General features: G+C 38.4%; 1 protein-coding gene across 3 annotated transcripts in view; it reads right to left on the bottom strand.

Moving 5' to 3' along the window:
• Positions 1-5,557: 5,557 nt before the first annotated feature.
• The window catches only part of LOC140230008 (uncharacterized), an 88,402-nt gene continuing 68,444 nt past the window's right edge, over positions 5,558-25,515 (bottom strand). For 2 of the 3 annotated variants that reach the window (XM_072310213.1, XM_072310214.1), the window contains exons 2-12: positions 19,182-19,319; positions 18,357-18,442; positions 17,379-17,440; positions 16,544-16,676; positions 14,709-14,773; positions 13,144-13,310; positions 12,147-12,277; positions 11,032-11,129; positions 9,297-10,437; positions 8,516-8,594; positions 5,558-7,414 (exon numbers count right to left, since the gene is read on the bottom strand). In XM_072310213.1, coding sequence (XP_072166314.1) covers positions 7,224-7,414; positions 8,516-8,594; positions 9,297-10,437; positions 11,032-11,129; positions 12,147-12,277; positions 13,144-13,310; positions 14,709-14,773; positions 16,544-16,676; positions 17,379-17,440; positions 18,357-18,442; positions 19,182-19,299 — 2,271 coding nt within the window. In that variant the 5' untranslated portion in view covers positions 19,300-19,319 and the 3' untranslated portion in view covers positions 5,558-7,223. Of the gene's footprint in view, positions 7,415-8,515; positions 8,595-9,296; positions 10,438-11,031; positions 11,130-12,146; positions 12,278-13,143; positions 13,311-14,708; positions 14,774-16,543; positions 16,677-17,378; positions 17,441-18,356; positions 18,443-19,181; positions 19,320-23,738; positions 23,910-25,515 lie in introns of those variants that run through there. The other variant, XM_072310212.1, reaches the window with a different exon arrangement.

Here is a 25,515-nt window from a genome sequence, read left to right on the forward strand (position 1 = left end):
TCAAACCGATCATAGTATGTAATGACGACGACGGAGGTGTTGTACTTTGAACAATTGTCTTTCAAGACCATGTCATTGTTTTGTACTTTGATGACGTCATCACACTAAAAATTGTGATTAAAGGCAAGGTATCAAAACCAGCCGATTATAGGTTTTATATCTACGGGACGTATCTTTCCCAAGTTGCCAGAAATGGCATGGCGTCTTCAGTCGTTACAAGGCCGCATTTCCGTCTAGCAATGCAACACATGTTCACGCGGCCTCGTTTGTTGAGTGGGCATTGACTTTTCCCCCTGTTATATCTATACATTGGTTTTGTTTTTGTTTTTTTGTCTTACCATTTCCATGGATGTCCCGTGGCCGATTGGTTAGAGAAACGGTTTCGCATGCACGCTCAATATAACTTCAAGGTGCTTTATCACATTCTTTTCTTTGTCGATCACAGATGACCGACATCTGATGACCCCAAGCGTATCACCTAACTCGTCCTCAGTATGACGAGTTTCATATATCTTTTTTTGTTGTTGTTGAAAGATTTATATTCTTGAGGCAGCAATGTTTTCAGGATAAAAGTGTGGCATGATTACTTATAAGATTCATCACTTGAAAAGTATGGACATGCTGAAAAGAAAATTTTCAAGCACTGGTGCTGCAAAAAAATATATATTCTTTGTTGCTTGCACAAGTAAAGTAATGTTGTACTCTTATACATTTTGGAGTCAAATCAAACTATAAAAAAAAGCAAAGCAAACAAACACAAACAACTTTTTTTTTTTGACTCATAGTCTTAATACCCCTTTCATAAATTCAATGATGCAAATGATATCAGCATTATTTTGAAATAAAATTGGAGTGCGACAAGAGTAAGTTGGACTTTTTTGATACTGCTCTTATCCATATAATAGGTGGGTAGGGACCAGACTTCTGAGTTTGTGAATGCAGTTCCTAATAAAAGGATAATTTCCAAGGGGCATCAATGAGAGAGAAAGGGGGCATGTGCACTTACCACAAAGATTATCATTCTTTTCAAGGAGAAGTTTTCCGATGTGATAGGGCTGCATCTTGAATTTAGCACAAAATTTGAGAGGTTATCAACAGTTTATGTGTGTACGTGTATGAGTACGCGGCTTGTGTAGTTACTACCTCGTGTTATCATGTCCATTTTTTTACTGCTTGTAAATGCTTGTCCAGTGCTATTGAAGCATTGAACTGAACTAGAATAAGGTAATATTTGAGTTTTTCTGTCCACCTATATTCAAACTCCAAACTGCCAGAATGTATTCATTGGACATTTTGTATGTATTCTCCCTTCTCCCATATTAGATTTGTACTTTTTCCCCCCTAAACAGTATTCACGTATTTCTTGTCGCACCATGACATACACGTTAAATGCAAAATACTCCCTGAGGGTTTGAGTGCAAACATTTTTGTGTACAAACAAGAGTATGAACTTACAGAAGCATAGTTGCTTGGGAACATAGAATTAGATTAACAGGGTCAAAGCAAAGGTTGAAAAGATTGCAAAAACCCTGATGATTACATGTAGTGTGTTATTTATTATTTTGGCATTGGTTCAATTCAATCTCAATTACTTTTATGGCTTGCCTGTGGGTATCCTTTGTTGTTAACCCTGGAGATTTGTGAAGTTTTGCAGTTAAACGGTTTCAATGTAATAAGAGGAAGGGAGGAAGTGTCCTTTATACTAGACAGAAAAAAATGACCCACATCTTTACAAGAAAATTAAATATTAGAAATATTTTTTATTTCCAGTTTTTGTCATCCTAGTCGTAGTATGCCAATCACTTTTCCAGTGCACATTTTCCTCTGTACATGTCTGTCTGGTCTTCAATTTCATAATTGTTTTTGTTTTTGTTTTCAGTTTGAAAACAAATTTTTATGCTCTGAAATATGCACAGATTTTTATCTTGTATGTAGAGGAATTTATTTTACTGTGCATGAAAGAATGTGAATGTGTAGAATTTGGACCTATTCAAGTGCACAAATGCGTGTACATAGAATGTTAGAATATTTCACCTTGACCATAGGTGAGAATTTCAGTCATATTTGTAAAAAATAAAAAATAAAAAAAAAAGAAGAAGAAGAGAATGTGTAAAGTAAGAAAGACATATGCTACAATTCACTGCCAGGTATGTTGTTGTGTTAATGACCATGAGATATACATCTTTTATGTTTGTGAATGTGAAATTCTTTTGATAAAGTACGTGAGATTGCAGTAATCCTAGCTTAGCATGTGCCACCGGATACAGTGGTGACACTCATTCGACAGTGTGCAAAGTTAGCTCAGTTTTCGTGGGAACACTGCAAAACTGCACTAATGGTGCACAAACCCAAGGAGCCAGAGAGGGCAGCAGACTTGAGCGGTTGAAGGTTTGCTTTGAAATGTGTTTCAGGTGTATTTCAGCAGGCAATGCAGAGTTGAAAAAGCTTCTTTACATCTTGAGAAATAATTTTATATTGATGTAATTGGATATTTCCCATTTCTTGCACTTTTTTGTTGTTGTAAATTGATGAAGCATCAGAGAGTTTCTATCTGGAGCAAGCTGGAATAGAAGTGTTAGTCTCTTTACCGCCAAAATAATTTACTGTTTAAATGCTTTCTGCTCTTCGTTTCAAAGAATCAAACTTTTCCTGCTTATGAATTCAGTGGAATTGCAAGTTTGTCTTTACCACCTACTTGACGTCCCTCAGATTATGTAGGCATAGATTCATGATGATGTGATCAAGATTCAAAGAAGTAGAGAAACAGATGGTGTAAACTGTGAATATCTAAATCGCAGGTATGCTGCCCTTCATGTTACAACAATTTTATACATACTTCCTTTTTATCTATTTATTTCTGGATTTGGGATCTGCCTTCCTATCTAGTCTGTGTCTGTGAATGATGTCTACTTTTTGCAATATTTAATCAATAGAGAAGAGTGCTGCCATAATCAAACTTTTAACAAGTAATGATATCTCGATGTGCTTCCATGTATGCTTTTCAAGTACTGTCGGTGTGCATACTGTGTTCCAGTTTTTTACCCTGCTTTTTTATTGTCCTATGACACCTGATCTTCAGTTTCTTCCATTTTCTGCATGCAAATGTGTCTGACGAAGACATCATGCATGTCTCTATAGCTGTGACATGACATTTGCTCCTGTAGTTGTGATAGGGTTTTAGGTTTAGTTTGATGCGTGGATTAGGATTCAGGTTAGGGTTATGTTTGTTGGTGGAATTTATGTTTGGCTTAGCGTGAAGATATTTCATGGGAGCACTTGTCGCAGGAGCAAATGTCATAGAACCATTGTCTCTAGCATCTATTATGATGGCAGCTGCATGAAAGCAAACGATGCAAAACAAAAGTCATTGTCACTCGTTTTGTTTTTTCAGCTGAAGTCATCTGAGCTCCAGTTTATAAGGTGATAGCCGAGTTTTTTGGACGTGCCATTTGGTAATAAATTAGGACAGCGTGATCATCGTCTTGTCATCATCCTACGATGTCACCAAAGTCAGGCATGTGGTTGCATTCTTTTTAACTAGTAGAGAGTATTACTAGTATCTGTTCTTTGCCCGGGAACTGCCAGAAGCCTGCAATCGCCACACACATAGGACAGTATTGTTCCCTGAATCACAGTGCCAGTCTCCCACCCAGACCCTATCCGTGTGATCAAGCCATTTTCGTTTTACTGATTGCATTCCTTGTAGTGTAAAAGCCACATAAGGCATTTTCTTGCCCACTATGTTTTACATTATAAATAAAAAAAATAATAAATAGATGTTTCACATACTTTAGCACTAAATTTGCATTGATATTGAGTTTGTTAGTTAATTCTAGAGTAAGATAATGAGGCCTGTTCCTTTTTTTCGGGGGGGGGGGGGGGGAAGAAAAGGCCTACAGGCTCTTGATGTTCAGATTCCCTATATGTTTCTGTCTTGTCAGCAAGCAGGGATAGTCCCTCCTACAGCAAGAACAGGTCCATAGTCATAGATTTGAATACATGTACCTCTCTCCCAGGTTGTTTCTTCACCGAAAATTTTTCTGCCATTCTCGCAAAAACCTTAACCTTGATGATTGCTAGATTTCTTTGCTGTAATAATCCTATGGTAGTCTGAATGAGAGTCAAGTCCTACATACACATGTGGTGCAAAAGTCTGTTCTTCCAATGAAAAGAGAAATTACTTTAAAAAAAATGAAAACTTTTACCCTTCTCTCTTGCCAACAATAGGCACTTTGTATTCAGTTGGTTTTTGTGTGCCAAAAAATAAGAATAGTTTTTTTGCAAAGTGAAGCTGTTTTACGCACAGCAATACTCGGTGGTTGGGAGTAATGGTTTTCCACTAGGTATGGTGGAAAAAAAAAAGACTGACAGTAGTCTCTCTCACAGAGCATATTTTTTTTGTCATCATTATAATGTTATCCATTTATCTATTAACTTTTCTTTCTTTTTTGGTCATCCCCATTTTGTGACCAGTCTTCTGTCTGCAAATGACAGGATGTGAGGTTGGAGAGAAAAACTCCAGAAATTTTGTGCATCAGGTTTAACGGACCTATTGCCAATCTTTGGCATAAGTTGCTCTTTCCAACTACGCACAGTGACTATATGTAGCGAGTACAGCAGTTACCAGTGCTTGTAGGGCAGAGTGCTTTTGCAAGTGTCAGGTGTGGGGGGGGGGGGGGGGACAAAGTTAAAATCTATCTTTGTTGATAGTGAAAGTTAGTATTTCTGGTCATTCCATGTTTGTACGCTGAAATTTTACGTTCTGCAGTTTGTGAATGGTGGTTGTCAAGCAGGTCATAGCACTGCGGACACCAGTTATGGTAGGTTGGGCAAAATAGTAATGACAATGTATTCATTGTGAAGTGACAATATGGCTTTGACGCCTTCCCAAAACAGTACCAATACCACATCAAGAGGGTATATGATTATCAGTCGTCAGAGATGCATGTATTCTACATCAGTGTATTCTACATCAATTTCCAATGTCTTCTTTTTTTAATAAGTATTTGTTCATTTCCTCAGTCAGGGCCTGGAGCCAGGGCCTTGATACAATGCTTTGTACATCTGCAACTTTCAGTGGATGTAGATGTGTGACGTACAACGTATGCACATAGGTATCATGCAGTCAGCTGACCATGACTAGCACAAAAAAAAAATTGCTTGGTAAATGTTGCCGACTTGTTGCAGCTACTATAGCAACAACCAATCAGCTGTTGGGATTTTTGTTGTTGCTATCATCATGGTAGACGTGGATTTTGTGGAGTTATGTCTTCAAGCAAGCCCATTGATTTGTATCTGGGTGAAAGGTTGTACACCAATTTCAGTGAAAGGATGTCTGTCCTGTGTTGAAGAATGAGAAATTGTATGATTTGTGATGTAACATTTGCTCGTATTTGCTTCCTTTGAATAACTGTAAAAGAAAAAAAAAACTATCTCTGTATTCATCAGAAAGTGTATAATAATGAATCTATATATATTTGTGAAGCAATGATAATGAAAAATGAATAAAATGTGACTGATACAAACATGCAAAAACTGAGAAAATCTCCTCCAGAAATCATTTTCTGTTGTGCTGTGTATTGACACTTTTAATATGCTTACAACAACAGCAACAACAAACACCACTGCACCTGACAAGTACTCGCATACCTGCAAAAACAAAACCACAATAAGGTATTTGACAGACATATATCTGCATACCAAAAAGACACAAGGCATTTCTTTGTATAGAAGAAACAAAACACAGGAAGTATTTGTATATGATGACTGATAAAAAAATGTTACTTTAATATCCTGGAGATGACAACACTAAATTGCAGTGTCCTCTATAGACAAATGCAGCCCAAGCCTTCATATGATAGATGGTCACGATAAAATATGATTTCTGAATGAGACAGTCCTCCCTTTCTCTGTGATTACAAATTGCTCAAAACACATTTTGATTTGAAAAAAAAATAGGTACAGATCAACTTTGTTACATGTACGAAATTCTGTCATTCTTATTAGGCCCATATAATTTTAAGAAGATACTTCAAGATAATTAATGTCAAAAGTCAAAAGGATGGTATAGTATTGATTGAGGTGAGGATTCAGCTTGTAACGCTTTAAAGAATGTACATGTTCTTTCATATTTCATAAGAGATTTCTCATTATTTCACTCACACATAAAATAGTTGGAAACCTGCAGCTCCATCTCAACCAACCTGTACTATCCCTTTCAAGAAATGTGACCACACTAACAGAAACAGTGAACACAAAGCAACAGAAATCAATGATTTGGCACAAAGATCATCAAATACTTTTTGGCTAGAAAACCCTCAAGACAAAGCCATCTTGTAAGAGTGCCTTTTCATGCATGGCATTTTGCTATTGCTTTTGAACTTTTTTTTTTTTTTAATCTAGAAAACATGGACCAAGATGATAGAGTCATTATGATTGGTATCTATCTAGCTTGTAGGAACATTTGGCTTTACCCTTGATACAAATAGTGAATGGTCATGACTGCGATGGTACAAGATTTTGCATGAGGTGAAAGATAGAGGCGCTCTTTTCAGCAAGGCGAAGCCAAGTTGAATAGTGCACCTCATCTTTCACGGAGTGTGAAATCTTGTTTGACTGCATGAGTAAAGACCATGACCACACACTATTTGTTTTATACAACACCTCGAATGTGAACAGATGTGGTCCACACAGATTCTTGAATTTAGCACAGAAATGGCAACCATTTTCTGTGAAAGACGAATAGTAGCCGCACAGTCACAGTGTACGTATGTACACGGAACCGATCATTGGTACATTGTTTACAAAAATGAGTGACAAAAGTATGCGCGCTTGTAATTGTGGAGTACGTGCCGCAAATGTTTGTTTATTGGGACATCAGTGTAATGGAATAAAAACTTAAGTCAATCATGAGTCAGTCAATGGAATGGGTGATGTCAGCCCTGCGCCATCCATTTTTGCTCAAACAAAATTGCACGGCTGACAGCCACAGTGTGCGATGGAACTTTGAACTGAATGTCATGTGATAGGCAATCGATCAATCGGATAGCTACATTCTTTTTTAGGTGTTGTATAAAATACTCTGATATTCTGTACATCCCATTTTCTGAATATATCTGTATTGGATATCGAAGGCACATGTGATATATCACTTGGCATTCTTTCACATGGCATGCTCTGTCCATCAGTGTCCACTCGAGTGGACACTGACCATCCTCTGGACTCTAAAAGAAGTCAACGGCCTGCGACCGTCTCCTCTTCGAGGCTGCCTTGGCCGCAACCTTGGCTGAAGTCTTGGACACCTTGCTGGCGGGCCTCTCGGGCGTCGGTTTCAGGGCGGAGTGGGCCGGCTTCTTCGTGCCATCGAAGGGAACTCCAGGGCTTGCCTTCACAGACTGTTTGTAGTCACTAGCACCTGGGATTAAGTTTAACAGTAAAAACAGTGTCCTCTTATCATTGTTTTACTATCATAATCACTATTGTTTATTCAGCCAAATGAAAATGACAAGTTACGTAATGTACACGCCCATGGAAATGGCACAGGGTACGTATTTACACATAGCATAAACAGGGAAGTAACACATGGGCTAGTACTCACACAAGTAATTATTTTTACTGTTGCCCATAGGCATGTGAGCCCTTATGCACTGCAACTATTCTACTGTTGCCCCTATGTATGTGAGCCCTTATGCATTGCATTCCTACAATCATCTACAATGATCGTCTAGAATCCTAAAAGAGGTTGTTGTACAATATTTGTAATGGGATCCTGTTTATCTTCCTTTTTGAGTAAGTTTGTTCTGTAACAATGATTTCTATGACCATGCAAAATAATTTTTTGATAGACAACACCGCAAATGGAGAAATAAAACATCATATCATGCTTAAATACCATTACTGATGAGAAATAGCAGTAATGGTCATAGCAATAGTAGTAAAAGTTACAAAACTACCAGTTGTGAACATAATTATCAGACTACACATAGTTTTATACAGAAAAAGAGGGGGTATTTATTTCTTTTGTGCTTATGTGTAATTCTACAGTTCCTCCAGGAAGTAAATTTAAAGGAACTGTACAGTACTGGTTGAGGTGAGGATTCATGTTTTGAACATTCCTAAGTGAGATAATGAGAAACCTCTTATGAAATATGAAAGACCATGTGATTTTAAGAAGGATTCAACATTTGATGAAAATTGGTTTTCAAATGGCCGAGATATCCCCAAAAGTGATAATAATAAAAGGCGACATGCCCCACCTTTATTAGGATCTCTTTGTTTCACCTTGTTTTTGGATATCTCAGACATTTCAAAACCGATTTTCATCAAATAAACTTTTGATACCCCTTAGAATCGCATGCTCTTTGACATCTCATAGAGTGACTTCTGAATATCTGGCTAAACGTCAAAAGCTAAATCCTCACCCCGACCAGAACTGTACACGCCCTTTAACATATAACAGTCATTCAAGACTGTGGGAAGTTCAAACAGTAAAACAATTTGTAAGAGCATCCCTTACCTTGAAATTGGTTGAGAGAGAGGGCAATTTTTACCCGCTTCCTGGTCATGGGTGGAGTGAACTGTGGTTGTGCTTTGCTCTGCAAGGAACAAAAAAAGTAACGGACACTATTTGTGTTATCAAACTCTTATGGATTTTGATGAGCGGCATGTTTCTAAACACAAAAACATGTACATTGTAATTTCCTAGCATACTAAATCTATGTTTTTGAGTCATAAACTTTACAAGGAAGGTTCCTTTGAATTCTGAACCACTGAAAAGTTACATTGATAAGAAAGGGTAACATTTCATGAGCACAAGGAAAATTTATTGAATAAAGATTAAGGAAGTTATGAATTTGTAAAGTTTCGGTAATTTCCATAAAACAGTTCTCAAATGGTCAATATGATTATTCAAATGAGTATATGATGTCATCATCTCAAAACTTGCCATATAGTTTGTACACAAAATTTTGAAATTTTCATATTATTGGTTCAAATGCAATCATGTCTTAGTTCCCTTTTATTTCAAATTATGGTGCCACCACTGGATTGGATGAAGCTGCTTTGTTTATTTCTTTGTCATGAATGAATTACAAATGCTGTATATGATGTCATCATCTCACAACTTGCCATATAGTTTGCACACAAAATTTTGAAATTTTCATATTATTGGTTCAAATGCAATCATGTCCTACAGCGTAGTTTCCTTTTATTTCAAATTATGGTGCCACCACTGGATTGGATGAAGCTGCTTTGTTTATTTCTTTGTCGTGAATGAATTACAAATGTGCATAGCTAACCTTTGCTTTTGCCCTCGGCAGGGTGCTCGGTACTTCACTCCTTTGTTTTGACTTCTTCACGTAAGCAACCGGTGTCTCCACTTTCTGAAAGGATGCAAAGGCCGACAATTTGCGCTCAGATTTCTGCTCTGTAGAGTCCTTCCCCCTACTCATGTTGGTCTCCATTAAGGTTCCCGTTGGCATGGCAACATCATCATTCATTTCCAGGGTACCGGTATCAGACTCTGTCAGGGCCGTCTTCTTGCCCTTTTTTCCTTTCTTAGATTTCCTCCTCGGAGTTTCTGCTGGCACATCTTCATTCTCTTGGTGTCCAACATGCACTTCCTTGGAAGAATCACCAGAGAATGGTGACTTTAATACTGCATCTTTGTCGGCAGGAACAACTTCCGGTTCGGGCGTGGCATCAGTGTCTGTGTTTGGGGTGGGCGTGTCCTCGCTGACTGCCACCGCCTTTTTATGCTTCTTCTTGTTTTTCTTGGACTTCATTGGCATAGCTAAATCACCCTCAGCAGCCTCAGCACTCTTGCCACCTCTGACTGCAGCCTGCAGTCTGGCTTCCAGGAGAGATTCCTTGTCTGATGATCCCGTAGCACCATCTTCCCTAGTGAGGTTCGCCTTGCCACTCGACTTCCTTTTTGATTTGGAAGGTTTTGTCTCCTCGCTCTCCGTAGGCCTGCTCTCATCTGTCCCATCATCCTCTGCAATGTCTGCAGCATCACTCTCACCGCTTGTCTTTCTTTTTGTTTTCTTCTTCTTTTTCTTTTTGCTTTCAGTCTCCACAGCCTCCATCTCCACTTCTTCCTCCTCTCTTGCTCTTTCTGCATCATTTCTATTCAAAGCATTCTCTTTGCCCATCTTCCTTGGCCGTTTCTTAGCAACCTCCTCCTCCTCCTCCTCCTCATCATCATCATCAATAGCATCTTCCTCTCCATCCTCCTCTTCGCCGTCCCCATTTGCGCCCTTTGCTCCTTTCTTTCCCCTCCTCCTCTTCCTCCTCTTTTTCTTCTTCTTCGCCTTCTCGATGGCTTGCAGCTTCTTCCACCAGGGCAGGTCGTCCTGGAGATAGTCGTTATCTGCCTCGTTCCTGATCTCCTCGAGGAGATTCTTCATCGGATAGACACCTTTCGCCAGACTCTGGAACCTAGAAATCAGACAGTAAAAGAAGTGAAAGACCTGATTATTGGAGGCAAGCTTCATTGAAAGTTTGTTTTATTTGTGTTTCCTTTGTCTTTTACTATCAAAGTGGCACGAATTTGGATTCTGACAGGTTTCGTAGCTTTAGGACTTTATTCATTTCTTGAAGTCAACTTTACAGTGTTGGGGGAAGATTTCTTTACGGCGTTTCTGAAGATCAGACTTCACAGCAAACTCATCACATTGCTGAGAATCCATCTTTCAGAGAAAGGTCTCAGCTACAGGCATGCAACTAAATAACACATCAACAAACAATTGGAATAAAACCCATCAATATCAAGATCATTCGAAGTATTAATCAAATGAAGAATGTTAAGTTGCAGTATCCCTCTCAAGCAGAATCCAGATACAATTTTCATGCTTGGAAATACATCAAAAATTTATATTGCAATTGTGTGCATAAAATGAGTTACTCCCTCTATCTCGCAGAATGTTCAACAAAATAATTGCCTGATATATTCTGAGCAAAGCATGAACCAAAGTCTCAGTCTCAGCCAATAGTCCAATAGTCCAATGTTACACAGACATTTTCAGCCCTTACCTGGTCACCATCCTGTAAACTGGCTTTCTGTTGCGAGCTGGAATGTTCTTCTCGCTGGCTTGTTTGAATAACATGTCAGCAATTGCCCCATAGTCGTACTGTTGAGAGAGGGGTCAAGTCAAAGCTCTGATTAGAATTGATATTCAGAATGAGGAACAAGGGCAAGGGCAGGCATTATCATTTTTTTTTCTTTTCAATACAGACAGAAATTACAACACAAAACAATACAATATGATACAATACAATACAATACAATACAATACAATACAATACAATACAATACAATACGATGCAATACAATACAATACAATACAATACAATACAATACAATACAATAATATGAAGAGTTTGTTAGCAAAAACCGATAAGTCCATTTTTGAAGATTTTGAAGTACGGTATCTGTCATAAAGTACAAAATAATACCTTTAAAATGATATATTGGTCACTACATATAAAGGTACATTTTTGAAGTTATGGTCAAAAGAAGCAAACATTTTCTTATTATTCTCTTTATTTTTCTTGACCTTTAATCGCAAATATCTCCATTTGGCAAATATGTTTTTGCGAACAAACTCTTCATATACAATCACATTATTCATATAGTGTTCTTACACAGTCAATGATTGGTTTCACAGCTCTTTACAACAAAAATCAGTCACAGATTGGCATCAGAAAGAAAAGTCTTAAGATTCTACTTGAAGACATCACAGGATGGGAAAATGTGGACGAACTGTGGTAGATTGTTCCACAATCGCAGTGCAGCCATCACAAAAGCATTGTCCCCCATTCTGCTGTAGGTTTTGGGTTCATGTTACAAATTACAATTATAACAACAAATGACTTTACAGCAGATTAAGATTTCTTGGTATTACTGCGACATGATATATCATTATTTACTCCCCCTTCTGCACTAAGCCACATTAAAAGTCAAGATTTCTTTTCGTCAATCAAGGCATGAGGACAGTAGCACTGTGGCCTGGCTTGCACCCAGGACCTACCTAGCAATCACTAGCCAAACACATTGACCATTATGGCAACCTAGCCACCAGATAAAGATATTTTTTTTTTTCGGGGGGGGGGGAAACTGCATGAAATGGAGAAGGGAGATTCCTTACCTCTAGAGGTGGCACCATTTCTTCTGGAAACATGACTTTCTCCAAAATATCAACATCCTCCTCCTCCTCCTCCTCATCATCATCATCATCTTCATCATCATCCTGATCTCCTTTCCTTCTCCCTTTCTTGGCTATTAAAACAGCATGGAACCAAAAGGAAAATTGGTATTCACTCATTACTGCCTTCATTTTGAAACATTATTCATAACTTGTGTTTCTAAATCCATGGGTGACTTGGACATTCATGGTAAGTTCAAAGTTTTTGCAACATATTGACAGCAGTTGACAGCAGTTGCGATCTTAACAAATTTCATTTATAGAGGGAGACCAACTGAAGAAACTCACGCCTGAACCTTCACTCCTCTGAATAATATCTTGCTTTCATCACTGACATTTGTAGGAGATGCCATCTCCGTTTCCATGGCAATCTGCATTGCATTCATTGACAATGACAAAACATACACCATTCTTTTTTCAACCATATTGTCTGCCCTGAACATAAGCAAGTTGTGACTACTAAGTACTTTTAATTTCACACGAAGAGTTTACAAATACCACCAACAAGACATTCACTGAAATTGCATAATGACAAAACTGCACAGCAGAAATTTGTTGAACATCTATAAATGTACCATTCACCAAGTAATGCATCAAAAATATAATAAACTTCAAGCTAGAAGATCAAGTTAAAAAGATACATCTTAAAAGATGATTTAAATGTGCCATGCCTTGCCCTCCTCCCTGTAAGAAAGACATTCTTGTTTTAATCAAAGAAATGCGGCACACAACTCCAGCATTAAAGCGAAAGTACAGTGACAGGATTCAACTACACAAGCAGTCTGCCCACTCCTGCTACCAGCACAAACTTGCACACACTACTTTTTGATATGAGAGTGACATTTACATGTACCTATGCACATTCATATTCTCAAACACGCAATGGCTTAACTATTAAAACTACATTATGGATATTACAACCTTTACACTGTAAATTTACCATTTTTGTGTCCTTTCTTTTTCTTATCCTTCTTCTTGGTCCTATCCTCATCTGATGCTATCCCTTCATCCTCATCCTCCTCCTCTTCTTCCTTTTCCTCTCCGACGTTCGACCTCTCGACCACGTCTTGGAAGATGTCTTCCAGCATTACGTCTCTCAGCTTCTTGCTGTGAACAAAAAGAAGAAGGAGCAAACTCACTTTATTGATTATTCTTGTTCTCATACATTGATACAATGAGTGCAGATTTCATATCATGCCAATTATTTCATGCCTTTTCAATATACAATAAAGAGGATGTAAATAATTTCATGCAGGAATCCCGATTAGAATGAAAGAAAGGGCCTGAAATACAATGGAATTCTGTTATAACAAAGTCCTCGGGACTGGCAGTTTTCTTTCGTTATATCGAAATTTCGCTATAATCAAACAAATAAACAATAAAAAACTTAGAGCTGATAATTTCGCGACCTGGATTTTTATTTCGTTGTAACCAGAATTGTGTTGTAACCGTGTTCGTAATAATTAGTGTGCAATGTACATCTACATGAAGCTACTTTGCGTAGGTTGGAAAGGGCCTGAACTTTGATACTACACAGGGCCTTAATTCAGACTTCTGCCTGACAACTGGCATCCTTGTTTACCGAATCATCCACAGAACCAATGATTGTCAAGAGTTCAAACCAGCTCAACGTCGCCAAAACATGTTTTTCACAGTGAAAACAAAATTAGTTGATTTCTATGAGTGCATTTCTGCTGAAGAACTGCTGATGGACATTCTAACTCTAGAATAAATGAATAAAAGACCTTGGGACACACTGTGATCATTTTCTCATTGGTGTGACAGTGAAATATCACTCTTAAACAGATTGTGAATACGAATTTCTCTGCCTCTCTTTTCAGGTTAAATTTTCCATATCAAACAGGTTGAAGCTCTGCTTTTTTCCTTCTCCCCACCCTCTTACTCTGTCTCTCTCATAGAGGGTAAAAACTTGTATTTTTCATGGTTCTTGACCGACAGTACTCATATCTGGTTCAAACTACAGCTCCAAATCAAATCTAATATTCAAATAAATTTGGAAAAAAAATTACATAATTATACATGCAGTTTCAACCAATTAAAAACAGAAAGAGAAGTTACTGAGGATATACCACTGACCCTATCCAACCATACGAGCAAAGTTACAATTCACATCAAAATTAGATTGATTATTGATCATGAGATCATGGAAGTCAAAGGTCACCGCTACATTCAATCTTGATAGACGAAGACGGCATTGCAAGAAAGTCAATTTGCAATAAACTTTTTGTGCATCTTACAATTGACAGATCAAACATAACTTGCAATCAACTGCAACTTTTTGTTGCAAGAAGCAAGCTTGCAATCAATTGCAACCTGCAATTAATCGCAATAAATCACAACTTTTTATTGTGAGAAGCAAGCTTGCAATCAATTTCCAAGTTGCAATTAAGTGCAAGACATGCAATTGACATAGGGGATATGCAATTGATTGCAAATATCTTGAAAGGCCACTTAGTGTGAATGCCCATTGAACACACTACTCACTTCAGCGTCTTTGCCACCAGTTCAGCGAACGGTGCCAAGAAGGAGGATGCTTGCTGGGGTGTGAGCTGTCGTGCAATCAACCAGAAAAAAAATAAAGCACAAAACAATTTTACCATATTATTTGAAAAAGGGGGAAAGAAACAGAGGAGAATAAGAGGCTGGACAATAGTGGATAAGGTGATAAGGTTATCTGGCGTCACACTGGATATGTATACAACTTGATGCACAAGTAAACTTATTGTGTACATACTTTCGTACCTACGATTACCTCCCCCATATAAAGGGTAACAACCTCTGTGGATTTAGAAAAAAAAAATCTAATGCATAGTAAAAACCTATTTTTCAGGCAAAAATCATATTTGGTTTCAAAATGGAAAGAGTTGCACACACTTTAACACCAAACCAAATTTCTAACAAAAACAAACAAGCCATATATATATATTTTCTTGATTCTGATGAAGTAAAAAATATACTAAATATTGTAACAGCATTCTACATGTACTTGGCAGCTGTGCACATATCACAAGTGACAGGGAGTGAAGTTCTTGGATGTTTACTTTGGATTGAGTAATGTATTGGCTGGTCATGTTTACACTTTGGATGCCCACCTACACATACACACTTCAAGTACTCATATTTAACATTGGGTATGTCTGACGGCATTGTGAAGGTGACTTAACCCTAAATAGGCGACATTCCGTGTGATATGTGAAATGTCGCCATCACAAAAAGCTTTAACAGCCATGCTTCATGAAACCAAAAATATGCCTTTTAGGAGCTTTATTCAGTGATTTTGTAGCAAACAGTCTGATTTCCAATGGACATATGCAAAATTAGCATAAATTAGCATAAATGATGATTTTCTGAAAAAAAGAAGAAGTTTACGTGCAGGGACGGTGTGTGCCGACATTCACTGTGATCGCACCGGCGATTGCCGAGATCTGGAGGGGGGCCTCCCAGCCCCCCTCCCCCAACCCCCACCCTCAGCTCTGTCATCCACCTAACTAGCCTAGCCTTGAACTTTAGGGTTTAGTATACATGGCAGTAAAGGTTCCCGGATGTTTTGAACACAGTACATCCTTGGCCGATTTTTTTAGACTGTCACATGAAGAATTAGCTTAAAGTGTTGTTTACAACCTTGAAAAGAAAATAACAGGAAACTTACCATCCATTACAATGAGATAGGATACGCATATCCTGAATTTGTGGTAATTGACCTTCTAGCGGCCATCAAGCAACTGTAATTACTGATGACACCCATGCATAATAATTCTTAACTCTCACTCAACATCCTCTTTAATAGTTTCAGAACAAAAAAAAAAAATTATAATAAAAAATAAAAACAATAACCGAATGTTTTGTATGTTAAAAGCATCACTTATCAGTTCTTTGAGCTGTATGGTCCTACATGCTAACAGAGCTTGTGGAAAATGTGTCAAGAAAAAGCTATGATAGAAAACATGGTTGAAAATGATCACTCACTGCATCAAACAAGTGAAAATTTGAATGATCAGATTTTAAATCTGCTACTTTTCTTTCAGTGAAACGTCCACCATAGTTGAGTGTAAAAATAAATCAATTTGGAAAATCATTAAGTGACGCAGACACAGGTATTTCCTTATGGACTGTAACAACATTCAGAACATTGTATATTAAACCAATTTGGAAGATTATTAAGTGACGCAGACACAGATATTTCCTTAAGGACTATAATAACATTCAGAAAATTGTATACTTCAGTGTTTTCTCATCCCTTTGAAGATTTCTGGGAGGTTCGGTCAACGAGGTTTGAGGAAATTTGTTTCAAACTCAGTCATCGCTAATTCCAAACTGACCTCTTCAGTGCCTTCCCTGGCCAGTTCGTCCAGGTAGACGTGGGCCAGCTGGTATCGTAGTCCGTCCGGGCAGCCATCCATGGCCGGGTTTAACACACTGCGCCGGAGGCTGTTCAGAAACAGCTGCAGGAGGCTGTCAAGGTAAAAAAAAAATAATAATAATAAATTAAAAACAAAATAAAAACTGTGAGAAAAACTTACGATCTTGATTTTAAAACACCATTACATAAACATTCTACCCATGTATGTCAACTTTAACAGCACTGCAGTATTCTGAGGACTAAAAAGGCATATTTGTAGTGGAAAAAAAATTTCTTACCTTTTCCTGCAAAAGACAAGTGTAGTAAAATACAACTGGCCCAGTTTGAATGTACTGTAAAACGAGGAATGTTCGTATGCATTCTAATTTTGCGAATTTCTCGCGAGCCAAGATTTGCAAAATTAAAATGCATGAGAAAGTTCTTCTCTACACTATATGCATCGAGTGTTAGAGGCAACTCACTAAAATTTCATGCCGCGAAAAAGGCTGTGGGCTCAAATTCGCGAAAATCTAATGTAACGAAAATGTTGTGTTTTACAGTATTGGAGAATCCTCTTTATGAATCTTGTACAGCTTTATCACTGAGCTCTATGTAAGTACACACACAGCCGAAGAATCTAAACCAGAGCCGACCATTTACCAATGAGCGTACTCTTTGATGTACATATTCCTTAACCATCCTTTTTGTGGTTTTCGAATGTACCCCAGTGAGCAGAGAGTGAATTGGGGACACACATGAATCCCCATGCTATCGGGTCTATGACACTTTGAGAAAGGACATATCAGATCACTTACCTTTGGTCCCAGTCATTGTTATGAAGCAAGACAAGCATCTGGCGATAGGTGCGTCTGACAAGCTGTTCGGAAAACAAAAGAGGCGACTCATTCAATATTGCCCGAGATTATTCCATGTCTTGACATTTTTTTTTTTCTTCTCAAAATGAAACAATTACTACCATGTGTCATACTTTTGCTTTTACTGACATTCAAGAAAAATGGGCATGGCATATGATGCCAACCCCTTGTGGTTTACCCCAGGTGACTAGCAGTAGTCAGCAAACGGTATCAACCAGGCTCATTGTGCCATACAAATATACAGACTTCCGGTATGCCATTACTTCAATAATACAGGCTGGCTTTGAAGAACATTCCATACAAATTAGTGCATCTCTGGACCCATGGTGCAAGGGGCCCATATATAATACAAAGGACTCTGTATGCAATCTGGTAGGGAAGGCATTTTCACAGGACCCTTTTAGAAGTACCGGTCAACAAATGTCACCCCCTCTTCTCATTACTGGAATGGCCAACATTTCTAGTAGGATGACTAAAGGTGTTACTATTAAATGTTGGTATTCATTCATTCAAGCATATATGGCACAGTGTGTGCCTGGTTGATACCATTTGCTGACTATTGCTAGTCACCTGGAGTGAACCACGAGGAGTCGGTATATTTCGTCCGTTTTCTTACAGGGTGGGTATGGGGACCACTTCACCGGGTTGGCACCCTGCTCTTTGCGATGAATGTTGGCACAGACTTGCAACAAGATGACATACAGTGCATAATACAGAGCTTCCAATATTTTCCACATCAAAATCAGAAAAGTTTCAAAGGGTTATGCTACCAAGGAGATACCGTACCAACATTTTGTGTGCATCTCTGTAGCCAAAAGTTATAACACAGTCAAGGAGAATGTATTGCTATTTTGTCGGGACATCGCACCAAAAAGAAATAAACATGGTGAGGCATAGCCCATCAGTTAATATTCTCACCATCAGGAACTTGTCCATTCGAAGATGGTCGATTCCAATCCATTCCCTCTTCATGGTAAGGAGGTAAGTGTCATAGAAGGTAATGGCTGCAAAAGGGTGAATGCATACAAATAAAATTATGTAATATTGATAGTAAATGATAGTAAATGAATTTACTATCAAGTAAAATGTCCAAAACAATTTAAAAATGATTAAAGTAGTAAAATGATATGCATAGAGTGATATTTTGATATAAACATACATTATTGATTATCAATAACAGACAGAAAATAGCTAACATTCATTGCTGTAAAAAAAAAAAAAATGCCACCTTGTCTTAAAACCACCTAAAATAAATAAGAACAAATGTTAATTCTGATATATATTTTTCGCTTGGGTATATGCTTTTACCTGTATTAGCAAAGACTTTTTGTTTTTCCTGAATTCTATGCATCTATGTAACATACAGTAGGCCCTACATGGAAAATTGTGAGGGCATGGCATCATTAACTAACTAGGTCATTTGAATATTCATAAGGACTGGTCAAGAAATATTTTCTGAATAAATGTGAAATTTCAAAATGTCATATCTTCCTTAATATTTCTTATCCGTTTTTGTCTTTGTTTTGGGTTTTTTTTTTGTGTGTGAATGTGTCATGTTTGCAACGTTCTGTAGGGATTTTTTTTTTCTCTTTCTCTTATGAGAGTTTATTTGGGGTGGATTTCCTCTTTAACACATTGAGGACGAGTCCCGAGTACACACTCGGGCAGGCGTCTATGGGAAATGCGTGTTGTAGCAAAATCAGTCCGTCCTCAACGGGTTAAGAGTTGACAATGTAAGCTCACCCTGCTGGGGCTGTTGAAAGCAGTGCACCATGTCCGAGATTTGGTCGGCAAGTTCCTCCTGGATGACTGGCTTGTCACACATCCACATGCAGTAGAACATTCCCTTCCACAGTCGCATCAGCTCATCCTCACTCAGGGCTACATAACCAAATATTGCATGGGGTCAGTCAAATACTCATCAGTGATATTCGATACACATAATGATTTGATGACTATTACACCATTTGTAAGTTTCTCCCATGGGTTGAACATTCTTGGCAATCAATGTGCTGTTGCCCATCGGAGAACATATTTGCATGTGAACAAATGGTGAATGAGGAGAATATCGCATAATCATATTGGCACACAATAGTGTCTGCAATAATAATGAACAAAATCTCACACTGATAATACAGGGCCATAAAGGGCATGATTGCCAATATTGGCAGTGTGTTAGTGAATGTGTGGTATGTTGTATAAACGACAATTGTGCACTTTACAGCCTTATATTATTGGTACCTCATTTCTCCTATGCCAAGGTGATATCCCATGAACCACGGCACACTGAGCAGCTGGCGAGCTTCTCTTGCTGTATAGAATGCCGTTTGACAAGTGATAAGGTCACTAAAAGCCGGCCTCACTCACTGCACTTCTACATTGTGTAGCTGCGTAGTACAAAAGGTAGCCGACACATCCAATACTGTGCAATCGCGATATCGCGTGTCTTTGCTCTCTGCTGCAGGATTATCAAGCTTTACATTTGTAATGTTACATCACAGAATATTGCCATGATCATGACGAAAAATGTGAGAAAGTTGGCAGTAAGTCTGTGATACAATAGCTTCCATTTCTGAACACCCTGGCTAGCCATACCAGTTATGTGAATATTTTTATGCCTCTGTCATCCATCCCGACCCAATCACAAATCACACAAACCATCCATGCGGGCGAGGCTTGTGTGTGTGATACACTACCCTGTCACTGTACACAAGTGCGTGCTTTGCACGGCGTCTAGTCAGGGCCGATCGGGCGAGGAAATCACTAAATGTGAAAACAATGGTAACACAACAAACTGATGAATCGAGATAAGATTTTGGATTTTTTTTTTCCATTATTTCACAGAATAATTTCGCCAAGGAAGTGGACATAATGTCCTCTGCGATACATTGTAGGTTAATAATTGATCCCCTGCTTGAGATAATGACGCAGTGTGAATAAAGGATGAGTGTTTACCAACCAGAGACTGCTTGTGTTCCGTCGTGTGCCAATGCACAGCACTGCTCGATTAGGATAAATTCTTGCACCGATAATACAGGGTGGCCCAGAAAGAATGGAATACCTAAGATCTTTAATTTCAGCAATAATGTTGCAAATATGTCATTATTTTGCATACTACACATGGAAAGGCCATTCTTTTTCCAATAGAATGACACCAAGTTCTTTACTTTTGGTTAGTATAGTCTAATGCGATGATTTTCGGACCATTTTTGTCAACCCTTGCAATTTTCAAAATGTGATTATTTTGCACTCTAATGATCTCAGAGACACACAACAACTCGAAACAAAAGATACTACAGACAAAGTTCATTCCCATAGAGTTAATCCCTGCTATGTACAGAGCCAATGACATTTAGAGTGGTCATTCAATATGAAACAATGCAACCCCCAATCAGGTGCACATAAAAACGTTCATGGCCCACAAAGATACAAAAGAGCTGTAGATCCCTCTAAACACCTAGGGTATTAAGGGCACCAGTATTCGGTCAGCCCCCGGTATTCTGTCACTTATCACTAGTCACCAGCCAGTACCGGTAAGTTCAACTGTCACAACACACGCAAATCACATCAATTCACATACTTGCACACTCATTCACAACAGGAAACTCCCTTAGCCCCCTCTAAAAATCCATCCAAAATCCCAAATTTTACCGCCAAAAGTGCAGAATCAGCGCTACTTTCCAAAAGCGTGCGCGGATAAGGCCCAGTTTTAAGAGTACGGGTCGCCGAAAAAGCGCTTAAAATCGAGAAATACGCCGTTCTCTCGTGGGATTTTTCGCTTATCGCAAGCTTGGAGTGTAATGGTATCCTCAAAAACGCAAAAGAAAAACAATGTACAAGGGTTGAATGCAAGTGCCGAGGCCCCAGTATTCGGTCACCAACGGTCGCCGCAACGTCCCCGATGCAATTCTGCGCCAACAAGGTAGCGTGCGCACGCATTTTTCAGCTGCCTTGAACACGCATTGACTTTGAACGTGCACATCGCGTGACCGAATACTGGTGCCGGTGACCGTATAGGCCTACTGGGGAATTTTCAAGGTGAAATATTTCGGGATTTTGTGTAATTCTGTGAGATATTTAACAAAATGAAAGTTGAGATTAAAGAAATTTGATATATTTCACATACATTGCTGTAGATATGATGTATACTAGAGTATGTATTATTTTAGTTTGAAAAATATTCCAAAAAAGCATAAGTGACCGAATACTGGGGATGTTACCCTAGTAGGCCTATATTATAGCTACTTAATTTGGCTGGGAACACAACTTTATTGCCTACCCTGACAAATCCAAGAAACAGTGCAAATCCATGAGTCAACTTCACTATCAGTAACAATACTGACACTTAATTAAAAGCTATAAATTACTAACTTTGTAATTTCCTGCAGGAAGTTTAAAATTTACATGCTCTAGTCTACTGGCCTAGTATGGTTGGGGCACCACCTATCGGCAGGGCACCTTCCCATCGGCACCCAGCGTATCATGGCTGTTTGCGTATAGAACGAAAAGGTACGCGCGGGACTAAGTGTCATTAGCTATAAAGACAATAAAAACGAAGAAACGAAAATCAAACTCAAACAAACCAAGCTAAAAATTACACATCCGCTCAGTAACGACGCATGGCTGTGAAATTCACGTGTATTACCTATATGCGGTGAAATTCACGTGTATTACCTATGCTGTGAAATTCACGTGTATACCTATGGAGGGGAGGGGGTGCCGATCGCAAGGTACCCTTTTTAGTTGACCGAAAGATCGGTCTGTATCTGTCCGTAGGGGAATGTTCCGCGGAGACTGCGTCTGGCTTCACAGATCCCCTCCGTATACAGACCGAAGTCAATGATCCCAGCTCCTGTGTGGAGCAACGCGCACAGATCAAACGTTACGATAAACCAAATTTCAGACTGCTTTTTTACATTCAAACAAGTTTGACATGACATGACACATTATGCAGCAATATTTGGGGTTAATTTCTCACATTGTGCAATCGAAATACTCACAGTAACTCGGTTATAATGCAGAAATTTTATCCATATCGCAACATCGCTGTTCGCTAGCAGTAAGTCGCCATTTTGAATCTGTAAACCAATCACATGCGAGGTACGTGTTTAGTGAAAAAAAACATGTAGAAACTACCTCGCATGTGATTGGCTAATAGATTCATACTGTACGTTTCTGCAGTTTGAACGTGACGACGCGACGGGCTGGTTGATGTGTGTTTTACGTTGAAAATTCTACCAAAATGTTGGATTATTCATTAATCTGGTGAGTGTAGTCTATTCTTGAATAGTTGATATAACTATACAAGCTTAAATTTGCCGACCTAGGGCCGTGAATTAGACGCAATCGAGAAGGGTGAGGTACCTCACCCAATTTTCCATAGAGACAGTGGTTAAGAATATCCACACAGCAATGGGTACTGGTACCTTCCGTCTGTCTACGGAGGACAGCGTCAATGGCAAAATATAAAAGAGTCCTCCGGACAGACCGATCTTTCTGTCTACCTTTTTAGCTGCACGAAGAAAACGGAACGCACGCACTAAAATTGCGCTATTTTAAAACGGAGATTCATAATCAACGAGACGGTCACGACATTCAAAACTGCAGTTTTTATGGCATATTTGAGGAAAGAATTAGGCGAATTTGTGTTATATTTTTAGAATAAACAAGCTAGCCGTTACAGATCCTTAGGGTGACGATAGGTGGTACCTCCAACCCTTCTGGCAACCTCAACTCTGCTGCTACATGTACACTGTATGTGTATCATCCACAAAATTGTGATTTACTACAAGTACAACAGCTTTTGCAGTGCCAGTAAACTACTTCGTGTGAGATTTTATCAGTAAAGTGACATGTGTAACAAGTTAGTTTGCCTTGCCAAAGTCGGTGTTGTACACCTCTGTTTGTCTGTGACGTAAATTTACACCAAATTGTGTGGATCATTCCATGCCAGGCCATTGCGATTGGCTTGCTCGTTTTCTTTTTTTTACTAAATAATAATAATAATAATAAATCATTACAGGCTTATCCTGGGTTTTGAAATCCTCTATTTCCAGAAGTAGGCATTGAAAATGTAGATAAGAATTATAAGACAATTAGAAAATGTCAGTAGGCCCTAATAAAACTGCAGTCTAATAAACTCTACATTACAGTCTTCTTTTTAAGTCGTTGCATAAAGAGTACCGCACGAGTGACAACTCACGGAAATTTGAGTACATGGGACTGTACAAATGTACACGTGTACTCTTTCTCTGCGGTTAGTTTACAGTGAGAGGCAACAGCTATGATTTCAAGAGTTACCATTTTCCTTTCGTGATCTCGCAACTATCCATTGCCTCAGTCTTTTTACGGCTCTGTCTCGAATCTTCTTCTCGTTTGCTGCAAGCCTTTGCGCAAAATGGACTTCAACGCTGTACCCAGTGTCTGCCAGATTTGTAAGATTTGTAAGATTTTATTGACTCTATCGACCCCCTCTCGGGGTATGAGAGTACAAACATATTTACAATATATGAATACAAAAATATAAGTGATAATGTACATGTACGTGTGAAAATAACAGATATAAATAGATATGTTTACAAAACAAGGCGTAAAGGACGTTTAACTACTCTACCACTACGTGTACAAACATTCACATCTACTTTACTTTCTACAAAAATACTGTCTTTCTTCTTTGGTATTGAAGAGAACTGAAACATAATAATTCTGACAAATTTGGCGAGTTTTTTCAAATGGCAAGCATTAGTTGAATTGAATAATTTGGCCATATGTAATGCACTTGGTCTACTGGCCGTCAAGCTACTTGGTAAATACAATAATCTCTCTTTGTTGAAAAAGGGACAAACAAAAATATAATGAAATTCATCCCCTATATCATCGGATGAACAAATAGTACAATGCAATTCATCTGTCAGGCTTGCATCAAACCTGCCCTTATTAACGGGTAATCCATTAGATCTACATCTGAATTTACTTAATGTAATATAATCTTTCTTACACAAGACTTGTAAATACTTCTCTAACATCAAATTATCCTTAAACATTCTATAATTTGTACAGATTCTATTTGACCATGTTGCTGCTCTCCACTCTTGAATAAACATATCAAAAAGTCTAACTTTTGAGGTGTGTGAAATCCATGCAGCACTAAATCCACCCCCTTGTGCTAACCACACATTCCCTAGCCCTGCATAATAAAAAATATTTGCGATAGATAATAACCATTGTGATTTTGACGGGGAGTGTATGTCTCCTTGTAAATGCAGAAGAAATTTGAAAATTGTACATGAGTGTTTGGTTTCTTTTCCCTTGACTAATCTCAACCAGAATCCAATCATTCGACATTTAATATGGTTCAAAATTACTCCACGTCCAGTTTCACCATAAACCATACAATCAGGAGTACATTTGTTCACAAGCAAAATTTTTCTTAAGAATTTCCTATGGAAAATTTCAATTTGGTCTATGCACTCATAACCCCAGACTTCACAACCATAGAGTAAAACAGGTAAAACAAGATGATCAAATAGGTGGCACTGTGTGTCCACAGAGAGCTGTAACTTTTTAGCCTTGACCAACATGCTATAGAGTGCTTTTCTAGCTTGTGTGACTTGTTTAGAAATTGCCTTTTTAAAACTACCATTATAATTGAATTTAACTCCAAGGTACACAAAGTCATCTACAACCTCGAGTGGATCACCAGCATAAACGAATTCAGGAATTCTTCTAACCTTCCCACGTGAGAAAATAACAATTTTAGTCTTGCTTGCATTTACAGTCAAGCGCCATGTCTGACAATAACTATCTACAGCATCAAGAGCTTTTTGCAACTCCTCCGGAGTTTCTGCTAAAATTATTGTGTCATCTGCATAAAGTAAACAAGAAAGATTTAAAACTTTTTTGACATTATCAGAATCCAGGTGGTAAGAAATCTCACTTTCCAAATATTTAAGTCCACCATATGAATTTCTTATGTATTCTTGAAAATCATTCAGATAAATGGCAAATAAAAGCGGGGAAAGGTTTTCACCCTGTCGTACACCAATGTTACAAGTAAAAAACTCTGACATCTCCCCCC

The sequence above is a fragment of the Diadema setosum genome, chromosome 6, assembly GCF_964275005.1.
Source record: "Diadema setosum chromosome 6, eeDiaSeto1, whole genome shotgun sequence".
Lineage (NCBI taxonomy): Eukaryota > Metazoa > Echinodermata > Echinoidea > Diadematoida > Diadematidae > Diadema > Diadema setosum.